Raw genomic sequence first — 20,962 nt, 5'->3', positions numbered from 1 at the left:
GAAAAATACCTGCTTGGCTCATCTGCTGCAGTACAATGCCTGATCAATGCTGTTCTGGCAGAAGCCTTCAGGGTGGAAGTCACACTGATATCAATGTGTCACTGTCTGTGTCACCTTTCAGAGTGAGATGTATCTGGGATGTATCTGGTGTTTCTCCTTCTTCCAAGTCATACAAGATCATGTTAGACATGTTTCACCAAAATCCTTACCTTTTCCATCCTCAGAGAAACTGCTTGTACCTTAGTTTCTTATGGGTACTACTTTTGACACACATTTTGCTTTGGAGTGGGATCAAGACAGGAGTAATGCATGAACTGAGTATTAGTGGGATTGTTTCAGATAATTTATATAATGCTTAAATATTTAGCAAATGAATTTTCAGATTACCCCAGTTTCCCTGGGTTAAGTTTTTCTGTTAGCCTAGAAAAAACACTGTACATTTCAAGTATAAAGCTTGCTGCTAAAATACATTACTGTAGATATGCTAACAAAATACTTCTATCTGATAAAACATTGGCTAATGGTTTGCTGATAACTTTGGTGAATAATTTTACTACATAGCCACTGATGTCTTGCCATAGGAGGCCAATATAGGCTAAATGCACATCAATGTGGACTGATTAAACAACAAATACATTTGGGGTTTTTCTGAATAAAACTAGATGTTTAGTCCAAAAATACTAATTGTATTTCTTAGCGGGAGAAATTAATTTGGGATTGCAACCCATGTGAATTGCATAATTATCATTTGGCTCAGTTTTCTGCAAATATGAAAGTCATCAGAAGGCCTACATTTCAGTCACATACATCAGAACAAGCATTAGATATAGCAAATTTAAATCAACCTTAGGAATGCAGCTTTGGAATTTGGGACTGCATAAAAGTTAATTTACATAAACCTTAGAAGCATTAAAGCCTGAAAACAACAAGCTTCAGAACCTATTGTCTCAGGTCCATAACCCACACACTGTCCTGGTCAGTGTGTTCATAATGGCAAATTATGCAGGTCCACTTGTCAAAGTGTCTTGTCTCACCCCTTAGTGAAGCTCTGCCACATACACAGCTTTCCAAGACTGTTCAATAGCCCATCTTTTCACTGAAATTAGGGGCTATCTCAAGTATCACTGCACTTCAGGGTACCAAGAGGAGTGAAAAAGTGTTTTTAGTGTCTAATGTGAGCTTAAAAAACGCAGACTGTGGACACCAAACTTTGTTAAATTGTCTGTCCCTACTAAGATTTTTGTTCCTTTAGATCTGCTATTTCTTTTCAGGTGGGCTGCTATTAGATCTTCCCTTAGCAATGCCTTAGACTAAGCAAGCCCAGCTCTCTCAGTCTCTCCTCTGTGGTCACATGCTTTCACCCCTGGTAGTCTTCATGACATTCTGCCGATCTCTCTTCAGTTCCTCCACACCCCTGGGAGGGCCCCAAGACTGTCTCAAGCAGAATGAGAGAATAACTCCTCATCCTGCTGGCTTTGTACCAGTAGGTATAGTAAGAATGTTTTGTTGGCTCACACTCAGCTTGACATCCCCTGTAACCCCACATCCTGTTGGGCAGTGCTGCCATTCAGCCACTCACTTCACAGCTGGTACTGGGACAGGGCCAGATTTCTTCCCAGATGCACAACATTGAAATCCTCGTTGAGCTTCATGAGGTGTCTGATGGCCAAGATTTTGTTATTAATTTCACCTAGGTTATGTTATTAAATGAAGGCAATTTGTTAAATTCTCATACTGTTGTGATCAAAGCTCTATCATACTCAAATGGAAAAATTAGGAACTGAACTGGGCTGTGGAAAGCCACCAAGGGTTTTTTGGTAGCATTAGCTTTAGAGTATAAGCACACTATTTCAAAATTATGTACATATTCTTCCATTAAGTTTTGTGTTTATGGTGAATATAAATTTGCATTCAGAATAGAAGTACATGCAGAAAGCAAAAATATTATCAGTTATTGATAATTAAATCAATGGACATGAACATATATCTAAAATGAAGCAACATGAAAACTGATAGCAAATGAAGCATGGGATGGAGAATCTCTCATGCAAAAGGCTAAAATATATCCAAAGTTGCCAGAGCTCCAGCTCCATCCATCATACAGAACTGTTTGCTATGCAGACAGAAGTGTGAGTTTCTTTCTCCTTCATTCTCTTTCCTACATTTCACTATTTCTCCTTTTTTGTGTCTTTTTGGTTTGCCTCTTATCTAAAAAGGGTGTTGATTAGGTAGTAAAGACGAATCTACCTATTGCAGTATTCTTAGAAACACTGAAGGAGAGACAGAGAGACATCTTAGACAGCATGAGCTTGTAAATAATTTACAGGTTTTGGAGTGGTTCATAAGACCATGTGCTGGAGGTGTAATTTCCCAGCAACAAAATTGCAAGCAAGCGAGGTCATCAAAAGGCAGAATCATATTTATTATTCTCTGTCTCTTCTTTCTGTCAGTTTAAATTATTTTCTCTTTAAAAGATGGAGCACTGGACTAAGTTCACAATGAACTTTCCCTCCTTTTTATTCTTCAGAAGGAAAATACATTAATACAATTTTAAAAGATTGTTGAACACAAATTTGCTGTAACAAATTATATACAGATCAAGGGAAAAAAAGAATATAGGAAATGGTTTAAATAAGCTTCACATTTTTCTTTCAAACTATTTAATTATTTTCCTCTTTTTTATGAGAGTTTAATGAAAGGTTAGATAGATTTTTTTAATTATAGTTTGTACAAAGGAAGAAGTCAGCAATAACTTGAAATAAAGCCATGAGGCATACTTAACAATTACAATATTTAATCTTATTCACTGAACTGCAGAAATCTCCTGATAAACACAAGAAAGACAGATTTATGAGTCCAGAAAAGTGCAGGCTTGGAGGTAAATTATGTTGGCTACATATATTTTTAGAATACAATTATTTAAGAACAAGAGTGTTCACTGTCATGTAGAGGCTCAGAAGGAAGTTTCAAGAAAATTTGAACTGATAGTTCTGGTACGAGTAATTGGCCAGCATCACAGATTTTAATGAATGTTCTTAAGACACTATTCCTACAGATCCTCAAGGATGGAGAAGGTGTTACCAGCAATGCTGTGGCAAAGAACAGAGGAAAATACAGAGGGTCAACCTAGAGAGACTCAAGCTGTCATTCCTGGGTTTGCTAATAAATAATTCTCTGAAAGTAGGTTGCCTTTTCAAGCAATGATTCTTTCAAACAGTATGGTGATACCAGAGCTTATTAAGTGACAGAAAAAAAATACTACCTTTAAAGGAGGTATGTAGATCATGTATTTCTCTAAAAAAAGGCTCCTAACTCATTTTGAACTAACAAATAATAAATCAGACAGATTTTTCCAGAGTACCCTTAATTCTCCTCTAACTCTTCACAGCTACAGGCTAAGGACTGACAGAGTTGGAGTTGCTGGCATTTCCTGTAAAAAAGGCGAGAGCACTCTTTGCAAAATGAATGTAGTTTGAATGTCTTTGTTATCCAAGGAAAAGGGAGAAAAATTGCATTACATGTTAATAAGCCATAGAGTTGGATAAATTTAGATGCTCATTTTGTTAGTCATTATTTATTGTCTCAGAAAAAGAAAAGTCAATAGCTGACCTCTACAAATCCAAATATGCAGGTTTTCTCTTTAATTCCTTCAAAATGTGCCTAGCTATTTTTTTTGTCTGAAAAAAAAAATTACCTGCAGAACAGAAAGAAGCCACTGCTTTTTTTTTCTAAATTCTGAATTAATGTATTATCCTTTCACATGCCCACTCATCTCAGGGGAAAGGCTGTTTTCTTCCCTGTGCAGGTCTGAGAATGGCATAGATTATGTATCAATGTATGCTTGAAAGAGGAACTTATAAAATACCTTTGTCACATTGTCTACATTGAATAACTATAATGTTATATCAATATGTATCTGAAAAATTCACTAATGTTTTCATTACTGTGTTTTGAATCCAAGTAAAAATACTGCTCTCTTATATGCACTTCTACAACTCCAGAAGGCTTCATATAAGAAGACAAGCAGAGTAGTAGAATCATAAAACCATAGAATCATTGAGGTTGGAAAAAACATCTGAGATCATCAAGTCCAGCCATTAACCTAGCACTGCCAGGTCCACCACTAAACCATGTCCCTAAGTGCCACAGCTACAGAATTTTAAATGTCTTCATGGATGGTGCCTCAACCACTTCCCTAAGCAGCCCATTCTAATGCTTGATAACCCTTTCGGTATTGCTTGTTACTTGGGAGACCAACTGTAAGCCTGCTAGGAGCCAGAGACACTGCCCTATCTGACTACAGGTTTTTTGGGAAGCAGGTAGAGAGAGATGTTTTAGATGCCCTCATACCCCACAGCATGACAGGCAGGGAGAGGCCTCCTCAGTTAATGGATTGCTCTTCACCTGCTGAAGGGTAGAGATGTTCTTGCTATTCCCCAAATGTTTTGGTTCGAAAGGCAGTGCAGCCATTATATTTGGTCTTACAGAGACCTGTGCTCTAACTCTTACTCCATAGCTGTCACCTCTGTGGCTGGGAACAAATACTTTTGTATGTGTATCTTTGACACAGCTATTTGTCTGTCTGATCAAACAGGATTGTTTCTTAGTATGTGCTGGCACATGCTTAGTTATGATGAGAAGCAGATTTTGGCTGAGAATAAGTGACATAAAATCAAACTAATCCTAGATCTACACAAATGACATCCATTTCTCACCTGGTGCATTTGTCTCTCAGTTAGCAAGATTACACTATTTGTTTCTTAGCAGAAGCTCTCAGAACTATATCTCATTGGTCTTTATTTTATTTACTTAAAATACCATTTGTTCTCACAGGAAAAGCTATTATTACACTGGTAAAAGATGTTACACTGCTCTTTATCTTCATTTAAGCTATTTCGTTTCCCAAGTTTAGGACTAGGAGCATATATGTTTGAACCCTCAGTCCAAATAGCATGGCAATTGACAAAAATAAATGTATGAACCTTAACACTTAATTTGTATTTTCTTGCTTATCTTTCTTTCTAAAAATACTTTCCTTTTAAAGAGCATACCAAGCTTTTTTTTCACCCTCTGTGTTAAAGAAGGAATTAAGGCAAAAAAGGAATTAAGTGAATTGCCCAAAATCATCTCCTCAGTCTGGCAAATTCAGGACTAGAAATCGGCTCTCTGGTCTTTGGTATTTATGTGCTACTTAGTAAACAATACAGTATTCGTTCTGCTTTTCCTACCTCTTTATGTAAGTCATTTTTGTGAAGTCACTGCTCTAATCATCTTTTTTCTTCTCCTTCACTTCCTTTCATTTTTTTTTAGTCACTCTGTTCTGACACTTCCTGCTTATTCTTTCTTATCTGTATTTCACTTTATGAAAAAGATGTAAAGAGGCAAAAGGTTCTGCATGGTTTGAGTAAGATCTTCAGTGTCAGCGTCTTTTGAATTCATTGAATATAACTCTTCCACTTGAATTTTACTGCATGTTCTGTCACTAATATCTAACTGCTTACATTGCTGCTTGATTTCCATACCATGCAAATGCTGCTTGCAGCTGCAGGAGTGACTACCCGTGGACCACAAGTGACAGCAATAGCTCCACGCTGTGCAGCAGGGGGGATGCTGCTCGTGTGTGTCACTCAGGTGGCAACTGAACTTGAGATGCATGGCACAAAAGAAATTTTTATCTTGTGGGAATTTTTTAGAAAGGTACTTCAATGTGATAAACATTTAATGCCTTAATATTTGGTTGAAAGTGCAAAGTCACACGTGTTAAACTGCCAGAGTCACATATATGTTGTGTATGGTCTCATGACCACGAGTTGACTGGACCAGATTGGATGGTATTCATTTCTTGTCTTTCCCTTTCTTCCAGGAATGCCCCAGTGGTGTTGTCAATGAAGAAACCTTCAAAGAGATTTACTCTCAGTTCTTTCCACAGGGAGGTGAGTACTTGGTGGACATAATTAATACTACAGTATATCTGTTAGTTCCTAAGTCTGACAAAAGAGCCTGTTAAAAATTAAGGAGATTGTTGCCTCAAGCTCTGTCTGAACTCATGGAGTACTTCCTTGATATTTGGACGTATTTTAAAGTATATATTTCTGAATGAAATGCAATGATATCTACAAGAAGGCAGTCTTCCGTTATGAAGTTACTACCTGTGCTTGGGTACTGTTGGAAACAAAGTTTCTCGGAGTCAGTTATTTATTTTTAAACTTTCTAAACAGCCTTTCCATTCTCTTTTATTCCAAAAAAGCCCTTTTTACAGTAGGAGGAACTGTAAGGGGCACTACAGGTACCCTCTAATATCGATGGCAGAACTCCCTTTAATTCTACGGTGTTTCTCTTCTTAAATGAGGGCCTTTTTTTGCTAACCTTGATTTCAATTAATTGATTTCAAGGGGCTTCATAATTTCTTTAACTCCACTATCTTTTGTTGCAATGAAAGTAACACAAAAATAAGGAAGCTACACTTTTCTGAGGAAAAAAAACCCAAAACAACCACAAAAACAAACCACAAACTTTTTTCTTCTTGCATATTTAATTGTAACAAATTACAGCAAAAAGTCAGATTTTTAGCAGTGTAGAAAAGTATTGAATCCAGATAACTCACTCACCTGTAACAGATGTTATGTACTAGTGAGAGGATTTTTGGTTTTCTTAATAAAGCTGTTTCAGACATCTCAGCAAACACATCTCACTGAGAAGTGACCATCAGAATTCATCCCCTTCCTCCCCTCATCCTCCATGGCCTCCATGCAGTGGTATACAGCCTTGGCAGTACATAAACACAGCACAAACAAATGTGAAAGCTTTATTTACTTTTCCTCAGAAGTTCAGGAGGAATATTCAGTGGAAACGTCAGAAGAGCTGAATGTCCTTGTAAGAATAACAGCTCACATCAATATTCCTTTAATTTCTATGGGCCTACCAAGTCTTGAACTGTTTTATGTAGGTTTTGCGCTTTTTGTAAGGTGCTTGTGTTGACTTTTGACTTTTCTGAGAGGTAGAGGAGTTCAAGTCTATCCTTTGTTCCTCACATTAGCTGAAATATTCTCAAAGCCCAATTAGTTCTCTGTATCCTTGCATGCTAACTGGGTGAGATCATAATATATAAGTGTCTAGTTAAGCAGCTAAACTGGATTCTTAAATCTCTGAATTTATTGCCAAAATATTGTAAACAGCTGAGGCCTTTAAATTTCAGTTGTGCTTAAAATAATGTTTTTATGTATGCCTGAAAATTAAAGAGGGGAAAAAAAAAGCTTGAAAGTTGTCCCCAAATTAAAACATGTGTCTTACATGTAATTCTGGGCTTCAGTTATCTATGTAATGCAAAACCAGGTGCAATATGATGAATCATTATAACAATTCATATCTGAGCAAACAGAATGTAAGATTTTAAGATTAAGGGCAACCAAAGTAATTTTTAAATATTAACCAGCAAGTCACTTCATTAGGTAACTTTCAAGACTGTCCAGGACAAGGTATAGGAGGACTATAAATAGGACAAGGGGCCACAAGAGTAACAAAGGATATGACACTGGATTGCAGTAAAAACATTGTGTTTAAAAGGCAGAAGTAGCTTTGTAAAAAGCTTTCCATGCCAGAAAGGGCACTTCAGTAACTTCTGTTTAGAAAACCACAGCCATACAGGTGACTGAATAGGCCCCCTGTGTGCATGCAGTGGATCACCTGAAATATAACTTGGGATTTTTCCTCAGCAAGGCAGGTTGTAGATGAGAATCCACACTCTGGATAATTATTACACTCCTCCATCACTTACGAACAAAACAGATCATGTTCATAGTTTGATAAGCCATATTCTTCGATGTGTAATGACTATCATTTTTTCTCTATGATGTTTAAAATGCTTTGATGGTGTTTTTCAAAGGCATTCTGATTTAATATCTGTTTCTGTCTTAACCTGTCAAAGTAGCAATTTATCTTTCTAGTTATGATATCAGATCTCTGAAAAGAAAAAATATTTAATTTAAAAACTTAAAATTTTGTCAAACATGATTAATGTTCAAGATTTAGGAGGGCAGGGGCAGAGGGGAATTAGATTACCTAGCTCTAATTAAAAGACTAGTGTACCTTTTTCTACTGTGGTTTTGGACACAAAAATTTCAAACCAGAACTGCTTGAACAAACAACTATGAAAAAGGCTTTTCATTTAATTTTTTTCAGAGGGGCTATCAAAAAGAAAAGGTTCTTCAACTAAGGACTTTTTTTTGCCCAGATATGATCAAAAAAATTAGGATATTGTATCATGTATGGGCAACAAACAATAAAATATCTTTATGTTCACCCTTGTGTTTTCTGCCTATCTACAAAAATAATTAGAAATATTTTAGATATTTTTAAGAAGTGAATACCAAGAGAATGGGAAGCTATTTAAAATTCAGTTTACAGTAATTATACTTCTATTATATGTTTTTTCCTTGAAGATGATTTACATCGTGTATTCTGTTGTACAATAAGAGTCTCAGTAGATTATAGAAAATATGACTATTACAATCTGAAATATAAATTGAAGTCAACTAATTTATATTTTTCAGTTAAAGTGTGAATTTATCTGCTAGTCCATGCTTAAGCAATTACACTGGTGACTGGACACATGGAAGAATGAATGAATGCTTCAGTAGTGTGGATTTTTTTAATACTCTGAAAATGCATTAACAGACATAGGGTTTAAAGGTTGCATTTTTTCTTGTTATGATTATTTTACATGATATGAAATTAGACCAGAGACTTTTATTCCTGAATATGTGAATGAAAAAGTTTTGAGTTTTGGAATATTTTGTTCTTTGGAGTCAAGGTGGCATTTCAGGTGAGTGACCCAAGACTGACATTCAGTGTAATATAAAACAATACTTTGGGCTGTGACAAATAAAGGTTTGCAGGATTGATACAAATGGTAAAATGGTTTAGTGCCAAGAAATCAGAAAAAAACCTCAGCACTGATGAGGTTCTTCCATGATAGGGAGAGGTTTGTTCTGCAAAGGGGACACTGATTTCGTAACACTTCTCCCTTTATTACAGGTTTATGGGATTAATGTTAATTAACCTAAATTTATTGCAAATGTATGAAGTAGAAAGAGCAAAGATATGAGTATTAAAAGTAAACAAAGCCTCATCCTATGTTAATTTGCATGTTTTTGAGGGAGAGAAAAGACATAGAGGAAAGTTGACTTTCCATAACCCCAGCAGCTTGTACCTCTCATCCACAGAGCAGCGTGAGATAAGAAGAGATAAGTTCTCTCTTCACAGTATATCACTCCTGGAACAGGTTGTGCCTCTCAGAAGGCATCCAGTGGAAATAGAAAGATGAATCTTCACAGTAAATTAGAATCTTGACAGACTTATATCGATGCTGTCTGGTGTTTCTAAAATGAATCAATATGCACTGAGGAGTAGCTTTGAAAAGTTTACAAATAATCAGTGAAGGGATCACTTGTTTAAAGTCATCTTTCAGAGTCTTACTGACCATTTAATCAGTCATAGCCAGTTTTAACAAGGTTTTCAAGCACCTAGTCCTCATGCAACAATCATGGGAATTAAGTAGCAAAGCAGCTTTAAGAATCTGCTTCCCAGGAGAGGATTTTCTCTCACCCATGGGTGAGCATATGACCTGATCACAGCAGCATCTTTCTCACAAGATCAGCTTCAACCTGTGAAACAGGTCTGTCTCCAGACTGAAACCAATATACCAGAGGCACTGATGGTAGTGCCTGCTTCCCTCATTTAGAGTGAACAAATGAACACATTTTTCATTTTAAATATATGAGATAAATCCCTTATCACCATCATTTAGCATTCTCATTAACACAGGTTGTTTTAGAGTACAATAACATGTATCTTTGCTATTTGCTCATGTATCAGTGTAGCAAAAATGAGAATAAAACCAAATAGAGATATTCTAGAAGAGAATTTTGGATTTTCAGTTCCTAACAGTGTTGCTATCCATGTAGTCGCATTTCTAATTTATCCCTCTTCCTCTAACAAAAAGGAAGTTTAAACTTAATTGAAAATTCAGTCTTGCTATGAAATTTTGGTATCAAAGTATATCTTTGTCTTATATAGTTTTAATAGAATGAAATTACATTATATAAGATGTGTTTACTGTGAATTATTTTTGCTGATTTAAATTTTAGATTCCACAACATATGCGCATTTTCTGTTTAATGCATTTGACACTGATCACAATGGATCTGTAAGTTTTGAGGTAAGTGATGCTTTTGCTTCTTTTTCTGAAACTATTTTGCCATTCCTTGTAATTAAGTCCAGTTTGGTGGCCCTTCTTATATGGTTCTAATTGAAAAATTTAGCTTATGTGATTCAAGTTTCAAGTTTTTCCAATGTAATAACAAAAGTCATTATTATAAAATTTTATATTCCATAATGATAACTCAGACTATGCTACTATGTAACATTTTTATAAATCTGCTCATTTAAAAGGTAACCCAATTTATACTCCAGTTACCTAAAATAGTCCTTATCTTCCTCTCTGCCTCTGCAAGGTGAGAAGGTTTCTGAATTACAACTAATGTTATGGAGATGACTCAGACAAAATAGGATTGCTCATACACTCTATTAGTTTCCAGAAAGCACTAGAAAAAATCTTTAAAGAAAATGTTTTTAAAAGCACAAGAGTTTGAAATTCATTCTTCCTCTGTTTAACTGCCCAATCCCTGTTCTGCCTTTCCCTGGTAAGACTGATGTCATCAACACAATTACATGGTAAAAAGGGACCTTACTGCAATAGTGTAGATGAGAACAGTCTGTATAAAATACTGCAAAGGATATTATTTTAAGCTATGTAATTTTTTAAAAAATAGCTAATTTGCAAAAGGATATGTTTGGTTTGCTTTGCTTTGCTTTGAATTGTTGTGGTTACAATGAATGAATGATTTCCTTACAACTTGTGATTGGATTGTGATAAATACACCCACTTTAAATTTATTGAAATGTCCCATACACATTTTTGTGAATGATTTTGTGAGGTCTGAAAGATTTTTTTTTAAGCATTTTCATTGCTTTATTATTGATGCAATAGAAGAAGACTCATCAAGCAGTTGCATTGTGATCAGAAATCTATACCGCAACTGAAACTATAACCAGATAATTTTGTGAGGGATTATTTGCATGTATTAAAAAAAAAACAAAAGCAAACATGAACCCCATCTACCTTTTTCTGGGCAGCTGAAATCAGTGGGCTTTATGTGAAACTAGAAGCAGGAATGCAGGTTTTATTCATATCTTCTGTACATAGGCTAATTCTACAGGAAATCCATCTGGTCAAATCATAGAATCACACAATGGGTTTAGTTCAAATGGACCTTAAAGATCCTCTACATCCAGCACATCTGCCATGGGCAGGGGCACCTCCCATTAGACCAGGTTGCTCAGTACCCCATCCAAGCTGGCCTCGAACACTTCCAGTGATGGGGCATCCACAGCTTCTCCGGGCAACCTGTTCCAGTGCCTCAGCACCATCACAGTAAAGAATTTCTTTTCTGTATCTAACCTAAATTTCTCCTCTTTCAGTTTCAGCAACAGCAATGAGAAAGAGCATTTTTAGAATCAGTAGTTAAAAGTATTTCTGTTGTTATAATGGGAACAAAAGAAGCTTTTATACCTTTTCTGGTCAATTTGTTGACATTTGTATCTCAGACAGAAAGCCTTAAGAAATGCCCTAGATTTAAAACCCTTTTTAAGGGTTTTGATTACCTCAGAGTGCAGGTCTGTGCACAAAAAAAAAAAAAAAAAAAAAAAGGCTTTGAAATAAAATAAATCAGGGAAATGTAAGCAGCAGTGGGGGTTTTTTATTACTAAAACAGACATTTCCAGCTACCTTTGTTCAATATCAAGTCAGACATGAGTTATCCAGACTTTGATATTATTTCCACTAATTGTGAATCCAGCATAACTCTACTGCTGTCAAAAGACTCTTGTTTCTGTGTCCTTGTAGCAACATTATACTAACAAACCTAGTTTTTTTAGAATAGCCATTCTAAAAGCATCCTCCTGAAGTTAATATATGTTGTTTGGTTTTTTTTCAAATTTCATTAAAATAGCTTCAAAATGTAGAAGTAGATATTGTGAAATGTGAAAAATACAATCATCTAATTTTTTTCCTGCTCCTGTTTATCTTAGGTACAACTGTGCCATATTCTTTCTAATCCATTAGTATTCTACTTTTCTAATTTCCATTAGAAAAACAACAAAAGTAAACAGTTCGAAAGGTAGAGAGGGAGTGATTTAAAAGTTTGGAGAACAAATAATCATTCTTTCCAATTTACTTTCTATATCAAAGTGTATAATGACCTATGATGGAAAACACTCTGGTTATCTTCTATGTAAAAAGGATATGAAAATCTGAAATGGTAGCAAAATTCTTTTGTAGGTAAGAATGACATTTGGGTTGCGTTGCACTCTCCATTTTCTGATGAAGCAGTGATAGCTGGAGTTGTGGGTAAAAGGAGAATTTGTTTTAGCTTTTTGCTCTTTTTTCCTCAAATTTTCAACCATCAGCAATGAAGTATTAAACTTTAGCACAACTTAAATGCACACCTCAATTGGATGAGATTGCTTGGTGAGGTTTTTATGTCCTTAGAGTTTTGTCAGCCCTGAATCTGTATGCTTTCTAAAAAAGCAAACTCATTAAATAGGTACTTGGTCTTATTTCTCCTCATCCCATGATTGCATCTGTGTTGAGACTAGCTTATTGTATTAGTTATGCTAACTAGTTTTGCTTTAACATGAGGGACAGAGTTTCTGAAGGCCTAGTGACCCAGCTATTGAGGGGCTCTTCAGGCATATTATGAAATGAAGTTCTTTTTTCCATCAGACAGAGACAGATGTGAAAGCAAAGTTTCCACTTGCTGGATATATATTGTCACAGAACCAAAATGAAGATCTGGGCCTTAAGGCTATTAACATAGTCAGGAAAAGGGAGGCTAATTAACTTTAAACATATTGTCAAAGGTAAAGCACATTGCACCCGCATACAAACATCCAAATAGTATCCTTTGTTAGATGTAGGTGCAGATCAAGGCTATTCTAAAGTGACTTTTCAGAAAGTCACTCAATAATTTCACTAATTCTCAGTGCCTTAAAGCACAAAGTTGTGCCCAAACACAACAGAGATGTTTAAATATTTTTGTCATATTTAATCAAAACCAAACTTGTATATTTTTTTAAATTATTAATATTGCTTAGCAAAGTTGTTGGTGATTTTCTAATTGCATTATTTCTCAATTATTACCTGAGAATTTTGCATCAGTTAATAAACTAGCAAGCATGCTAACTCAGTTCCATAGAGGACTACAATTCTTAAGATCAAACACAACTTTGATATTTCATTAACAATAAAAGTGATCTTCAAGGCAGTAATATAAGGGTAGCAGTTTAATAAATCATGGAATCATAGAATGTCTTGGATTTCAAGGGATCTTGAAGACCACCGAGTTCCAACCAGCCTGCCATGGGCAGGGGCACTTTCCACTAGACCAGGTTGCTCAGTGCCCTGTCCAACCCAGCCTTGAACACTTCCAGGGATGGGGCATCCACAGCTTCTCTGGGCAACCTGTTCCAGTGCCTAACCATCCTCACAGTGAAGAATTTCTTCCTAATATCTAATCTAAACCTACTGTCTGTCAGTTTAAAACCATTCCCCTAGTTCTATCACTATACATCCTTGTGTAAAGTCCTTCTCCAGCTCTTCTGTACCCCTCTTTAGGTACTGGGAGGCAGCTATAAGTGTCCCTGGAGTTTTCTTCAGGCTGAACAAGTCCTACTCCCTCAGCCTGTCTGGCTCTTCTCTGGACTTGTTCCAGCAGGTCCATGTCCTTGGGCTCCAGAGCTGGATGATGCAGTGCTCCAGGTGGGGTCTTGTGAGAGCAGAGGGGCAGAATTGCCTCCCTCGATCTGCTGCTCATGCTGCTTTTGATGCAGCTGAGGACACAGTTATCTTTCTGGGCTGTCAGTGCACATTGCCAGGTCATGTTGAGCTTCTTGTCAACCAGCACTCCCAAGGCCTTCTCTTCAGGGCTGCTCTCAATCCGTTTTCTGACCAGCCTGTATTTGGGCTTCAGATTGCCCTGACCCAGGTGCAGGACCTCGAACTTGACCTTGTTGAAATTCATGAGCCTCACAAGCAGGATTCTCTGGGTTCAACACAAAAAGCTTTGTTCATGCTATGTAGGAAATGAGCTAATTTTTCTCAGGGCAGTGGTGATCTCATAAGCTTTTTAACACCAGCTGATTTAAAGTCACTACAAATAAATACATTTCCTCTTAACAGCAGCTCCTCTTCTGTGATTTTTGTTTTCCACATATCAGGGCTCCACTGCTTCTGTGACATCACTAAATTCCTTTTCAAAATCCTAAATCTAAATTAAAAAATTGATTTAAGTTCCTGCCTACCTACTTCTTCTGACCTCAAACAAGACATAAGGGAACACAAGATCAAGTGGAATAATTTTAAGCTTTCCTATGAATTTGAGACAGCACACTAAGAAGCTTGTCAATTAATTTATTAATGATCTTATTATCCCTAAAGATTTACTGAGGGATAAAACAATCAGTCATCAACAACATTGCTAGGAGATAATTAATCACTACTGAAAATTATGAAATTGTGGGGTTATACAAATAAAAGTCCATCCCAGATCAAAACTAGAAGCTCTATACAGCTGTAGTGCAGAACAGAAATGTGAGTAGGCTGTGATACTGAGCACACAGAGGCTCCAGTAGAGGTGCAGTGATGTTCCATTTTGCAACCCTTCAGCGAGACATCCCACTTTCTTGCAGAATCAAAATTAGGCACAGAAGGAGGTCTTAACAGGTATTAGCATGCTCTGCAGGAACTGGCAAGTTACAAACAGGAAGCTGTTGAAAGGAGTAAAGGCAAGTACCAAGGCAAGACTTTTGTGCTTCTAACTTCACTGTCCCAGACTGAAGAGAGACCCAACCTAGAGTTAGGTCTCAGCCCAGACCTCTGTAGTTTTAGGCTCCTTTGTCACCCTAGATCAGATGCATCTCTCCTCATTAGGTGCTCAGCTAAGTGGTGTGCCTGATTCACGCATCAAGGAGTAGTTGGTAACAAGCATATAGGTGGATAGATGCTCTCTGAGTTCAGCTGCTACCTTCAGCACTGTTGTTTTCCTATGGCAGTCTGCAATGGATTATTACCTGAACAGCCAACATAGTGATATTGTTCCTGGCACGCTGCCTTCCACCATGAAGAGCATTTTCCCCTTAAGGGTCTAGCCTGTGGATTTAGCCTACATCCATTGAATCAGACATTCTATTTCTGTATGATTTTATTGCTATGTTCTTCAACTGCATGAAAGTAAGTATGTAGAAAAGATATTCCATCCTAGCTGGTCCTTATCCAGCTCATCACAACTTCCTATTATGATTAATCCTTTCTGTTTTTCCTGAGATGGACTCATGTACAACACTCAGACAAAGGCAATGCAACTCAACTATGCACCTGAACTGTTCCAAAACATGTTGATGTAAATATGGAAGGAGATGACTCGCTCTTGCAATGTTTAAAGCACATACCTGGAGGGTTTTTGAATTGTCTCAGTTGCATGACAAAAGCATAAAGTCTACGTTTTATTGTGTCATTTCTAAAACTGATGATAGAAGGGTAGCCATGGAAATAGATATGCCAGGAAGTCAGCTAACATGGGTGGTTGCATCTCAGAAAGGAAGAAAGAGAATTGACAAGAAAATTAAAATGGATATAATTTAGATGAAACAAATTCAGAAATGTTGCAGTGCCAAAATAAAAATGAATTCAGAATTCTTAAATATAATAATTTAAGAAAACAACATTACTGGAGACCTTCAGGGAGGACTTCAGGAAAAGCTCTATTGAGAATGTAAACAGTGCAGAAAAGATTTGAAGACATGGTTCTGAATTAAAAAGGTTAATTGCTAATGCTGTAATGTGATCAAATCTGTTCTGAATTTCTTGAACATTTTAATGTGTAATAGTACATTGTTAAAGAGCTGTTTGGAGATTTAACCCTGTGACCCTCAATTAGTCATTGAGATGTAGACAAGACAGGTTGAGCAAAACTCTATCAAGATTCATGTATCCATTTACCCCAAAGGGCACATATACCAGTAAGACAGAAATTTTTGACAGACTAAGAAAACCCAGAGCATGCCACTTGAATTGTTAAAAAGTTTGAAACTGTCAGAAGAGCTGTCTGTGCCGACTAGACCATCTGAGGCCATGATATCTGTGCATACTTCACTGTATCAAGTATACTTACTTGACTGTGTGGTACATCAAACCTTTGTAATTTATGTCTAACCTCAGTGTAGTTTTTTCCATTGTTCCTGTGGTAGAGGAAATGCATAACCTTTGCTGGTGCCCATAAGTAATATTTCAACTTTTATTGTCTCTGCACTAATGTCTCTAAGACCTCCTGTATGTCATTGCCAGTGATGTAGAAATGCGCATTTAAATACGAGCTCTTGCCATATTCTGCTCAATCTGTTATGGCTGCAATTTTACAGATTTATGGGTTCACAAGCTTATCAAATAGAAAAAGGTGGAGGAGATGGTTAGGAAAAAAAAAGCCATTGTTTAAAAAATGTTAACATGCTAAGAAATACAGAAGACAGATGATGGCCGTCGATATTTTCTTCAATCTGTAAGATGCTCACTAAATGTAAATGAGGTTTGTGCTGCCAAGAGTATTTATTATGAAACAAAAATCTATAACCAAATACTACATATAAATAATTTCAGAAGTCTTCTGATTCATTTCTGTGGAATAGCTTACAGCAGCAGAGCATTGGTGGGTTACAAAAACAAGATGGCAAATGGATACATAATATATTTATTATTCTCTATTATACTTCCAATAAAAGTTTTAAGTATTGAGGTGTGGTATATCATGCATGAAGTTTGAAATATTGAATGCAGCAGATTGATCCAAGAGATCTGGAATCACATATTCCCTTTAATAAGGTACAGATTTAACAAGAATTTTATGTTCCTTAGTAGATAGTTCTCCCCAAATTGGCCTCCTTGGCTTATATTAATCTAACTCCCATTTAAGCTTTTCTTGGACCATTAAACCATGGGGATTGCTTTTTCCTGGTATTAACTTCAACAGGAACTACTTATGTGAGGCATTTCAGAGGATACAACCACCAAGAGAAAATTATGGTTTACTTTATAGAAAATTACTCGATTTACTTATTAATTATGAGTGTAGCAAACAGTGCCTAGATTTGAGAAACCAGCAATCCTTAACACTTCTCATAAAGCAAAAAAAACCCAACAAAACCCAAAACAGATCTTTTCAGACTTCTGACAAATGCATTATTCTGGATTTCTGAGTGCTTGTGAAAAACTGCTCAACTCACCAAGAACTCTTGTCTATTTAGGATTTTGTTATGGGTCTCTCAATTTTACTCCGAGGGACAGTACAGGAGAAACTGAACTGGGCTTTCAATTTGTATGATATAAATAAGGATGGATATATAACTAAAGAGGTAAGGTCTTCTTACTTTAGTCACTGAAAGTAAATGTATAGCTAAGTCCTGCTTTCAAAGAAGAATGGTTTCATCAAATTAGACATGTTAACAAATTACCAGGTATTATGAAGTTAGACATGCTAAAATTTACAGTAATTTTATCATTTTAAATGGCATAAATGAAAATCAGAAGGGGAAAATCTTTACAGAATTTGTAAAAGGTCAGAATTCTTCAGGTACAGAAATGGATAGCTTCAATTTATGCCTGTGTATTTGCACATACAGTCACTAGAACTGACTGATAGGATATTAGGACAAAAAGGAATTAAGTACATGAGCAGTAGTTGTTACTCATTTTATAAATCTACTTCTAAAAATTTTTACTTGAAACAGAATTTATATAGAAAGATTCCTACATCTTTTATTCTGCATGGATTTAAATACAAATTATAGTGGGACCAAGTGAGTGCTTTCATTAAAATAAATAGTTATTTTTAAGTGTGTTTTATGTAAGTATATATAAATTACACTTATAATTTTATACTTTTAGAAAACTTCATGATCACTATAAAACAGTGATCTATAGAATCATTTCCTAGCACACTGCAAATTACTTGTTTTTATAATTACTCTTAAGGTTTTCACAAGCCACTCTATTAAGAAAATTCAAAGCTTTTGATATAAAAGGAGGACTCTGCATAAGTGCAGGTGTGCATAGGTGTTTCTGTTTTCTGTAGGGAAAACTCAGTTGAAGAAGCTGATGTGCTTCTGGCCATTAAGTTGCTGTTGCAGAACTTCTTTTCCTGTTTATTTTTGCTCATAAGACATTGGGAGATTCTTCCCACAACCTGTGAACTTGCACACTTTCTAAATAATTTAAAATCAAAATCATACATTGATGAAAGCTGAACTCAGATGCTAAACTTTCTAGGAACAACATAGTTCCTTCTTGAAGCTGGTCAGTCAAAAAATATCAGGCACAATCTCAATATTTTATTCTAAAATGTAAGTCCTTAAAATTATTTATGTGTTCTGAGTTAAAGCAGCGTCTACAATGCACATTACATTACATAAACATCTTTTTTCTTCCTCTTCAGGAAATGCTTGATATCATGAAAGCAATATATGATATGATGGGGAAATGCACCTATCCTGTTCTCAAGGAAGACGCACCTAGACAACATGTGGAAACATTTTTCCAGGTAGGTCGTGTAACGTAGAAGCCAAAAAGACTGCTCTGTGAGCAGGTAGAGGAATATTTTCCATGTTATAATAGTTTTACATAGCCTTCCAATTCTGTAATCCTTTTTTTCCTCTGCGGTTCCATCCCAAGTTTCTCAGATCTACTCGTTACACCTTGCTTTTTCAATAAGCTCCTTAAGCTTATTCCAGTTTTATCACTTACTACGTCTTTTGGCATGGTTGTTCCTTGGCTGACATATAACTGAAATGAATAATAAAAAGGACTTGTTTTACACAGGATTTCAGGAGGAAAAATGTACATTTTATTTTTTTTAACAGAAAATGGACAAAAACAAAGATGGAGTAGTGACCATAGATGAATTCATCGAGAGCTGCCAGAAAGTAAGTATTCCGTGATAATTACTGAATGTGTGTCTGTTGGCTAATGCCATCAGTGCTACAGAGATTTCTGGAGTGCCAGTGAGGGTAATCCTAATACCAGAGACAGCATTTTCCCAAGGTAGCGTATGTATGTACACCATTACACAGGTACACTAAAAGTCTCAATAAATTTCTGACCTGAATCTGCAGAAGAGCTGGTATATACAAGCTGTCATTGCTCATTGCAAAACTGTGCCAATATGCCTCCTCTTTTCAACAATGTTTTTTTGTACTTGATAGCAAAAATTTTTTTCACATTTAGCTAAATACTTATTTCTGTCTTGTGCCCATGCTGGGGCACACAGTCCTGTTACAACTGGCATATAGTCACAGCAATACTAATACTGCCTGAAAATTTATCATCTATAGATGAGTTTCTCAGTGAGTCATGATGTACTTATAAGCAGTGAGGCCTTAAAAGGAGAGTGCAAAGGCCTTGCTAAGTGTTGGATGGCAAGAGTTAATACCAGGCAAGTTTTCTCAAGGCAAGAGATTGAGAATTGATTGTGATTATCAGTTGCAAGTGTTTATATTACAGCTGGGCAGCCGAAAGCAGCTCCTGGCCTCTAGAAATAGGGTTGAGAATAACTTCTGCAGCAGGAGTTACAGCCTGCTTTCACTCCTCTGCCCTTCAGCTTGTTCTCAGATTAGAAGACAGTATGAGGAAAGATAAGTCACATTTTTAGAAATTTAAGGAACTCCTGTTATAAGAAGTTATAGTAGTGTTCTACTGATACCTTGTCCAGACTGATTAATATGAAGCTGAGACCAGCAATATAGCCTCTGCGCATTGATCCTTATCTGTCACACCAAGAAGAGAGTAGTAAAGACACAGAAGAAAACAAGACTATCAAGACAAATGAATTTAGTGAATCAGTTTTTTAACTACTTGGAGTAGGGAAAGCTCTAGATGCTCAAAGATTCTCTAGAAACAGTCTATTTTTATATGCATCTGTAGTTATTCATTAGAGTTGCTCTTATAAGCACAGCTACCTAGTAAGTGATTCTTTCTTTGATTTTAATCCACTGATTTTGGAGCATGACAGACAGCCAACAGCTCTGCTAACTGTGGCTGTTCAGTGTTACCTTAGCAATGGGCATTGGGTAGTGTCTCATCTGTCAGCACTGACCATGGCTCCAGCTTTTCAGTCCTGTTCAATACAAATGAAAGGTATTTGCTCTGCTAACACTGAGTGATCATCAGAAACAGAGATGAGATTAATTTCCCAGCTGAGGTCTGTAGCATTCTGGAAGTTAAATGACACATTAATCTGCACCTGGCAGCAATTATGGTGGTGGGCTGAGGGATTCATTTACAAAGAAAATAAATACCTTCGGTAAGGAATTGCCTGCTCTCCTGATCCAATGAGATTCAGATTCTCATGACTGTTAGAAGATTTCTTATTTACCTCTTCTAAGTACTCAGAATACATGTGAGAGAGAAGCTCTCCAAACTACTGCATGATAGAGACACCGTTGTCATCATGCCACTTACCTCACTTTCACTCGCTTTTAACTTCAAACGTGGCCATGTTTTGATGCAAAAAGAAAGCGTCTTGCTACCTAAATTTTTGTCTGCCTACTAAAAACTGTTATACTGTTAAGACTTCTGAGCTGCAAAGTGTGCAATTCATGTTTATATCAAGATTTGGTTTCAGAATTGAGGTTTGGGGTTAGAATTTATAGAATCATAGAATATTCTGATTTGGAAGGGACCCATCAGGACCATCACGTTCAACTCCTGGCCATGCACAGGACCCTTCCCAAGAGTAACACCATGTGCCGAGATTATTGTCCAAACGTTCTTGAACTGAAGATAGGCTTGGTGCTGTGACCA

At 36.4% G+C, this 20,962-nt stretch overlaps 1 protein-coding gene across 7 annotated transcripts in view; it reads left to right on the top strand.

The window, feature by feature from the left end:
* KCNIP4 (potassium voltage-gated channel interacting protein 4) overlaps window positions 1-20,962 on the top strand; it is a 394,946-nt gene that overhangs the window by 369,316 nt on the left and 4,668 nt on the right. For all 7 annotated transcript variants that reach the window (XM_050338778.1, XM_050338784.1, XM_050338780.1 and 4 more), the window contains 5 exons: window positions 5,864-5,933; window positions 10,146-10,216; window positions 17,413-17,520; window positions 18,600-18,704; window positions 19,024-19,086. In XM_050338778.1, coding sequence (XP_050194735.1) covers window positions 5,864-5,933; window positions 10,146-10,216; window positions 17,413-17,520; window positions 18,600-18,704; window positions 19,024-19,086 — 417 coding nt within the window. The remainder of the gene's footprint in view (window positions 1-5,863; window positions 5,934-10,145; window positions 10,217-17,412; window positions 17,521-18,599; window positions 18,705-19,023; window positions 19,087-20,962) is intronic.

The sequence above is a fragment of the Myiozetetes cayanensis genome, unplaced genomic scaffold, assembly GCF_022539395.1.
Source record: "Myiozetetes cayanensis isolate MyiCay16 unplaced genomic scaffold, myiCay2020 scf7, whole genome shotgun sequence".
Taxonomy (NCBI): Eukaryota; Metazoa; Chordata; class Aves; order Passeriformes; family Tyrannidae; genus Myiozetetes; species Myiozetetes cayanensis.
Note: the sequence above shows the minus strand (reverse complement) of the source record. Positions and strands in the feature narration are given on the sequence as shown.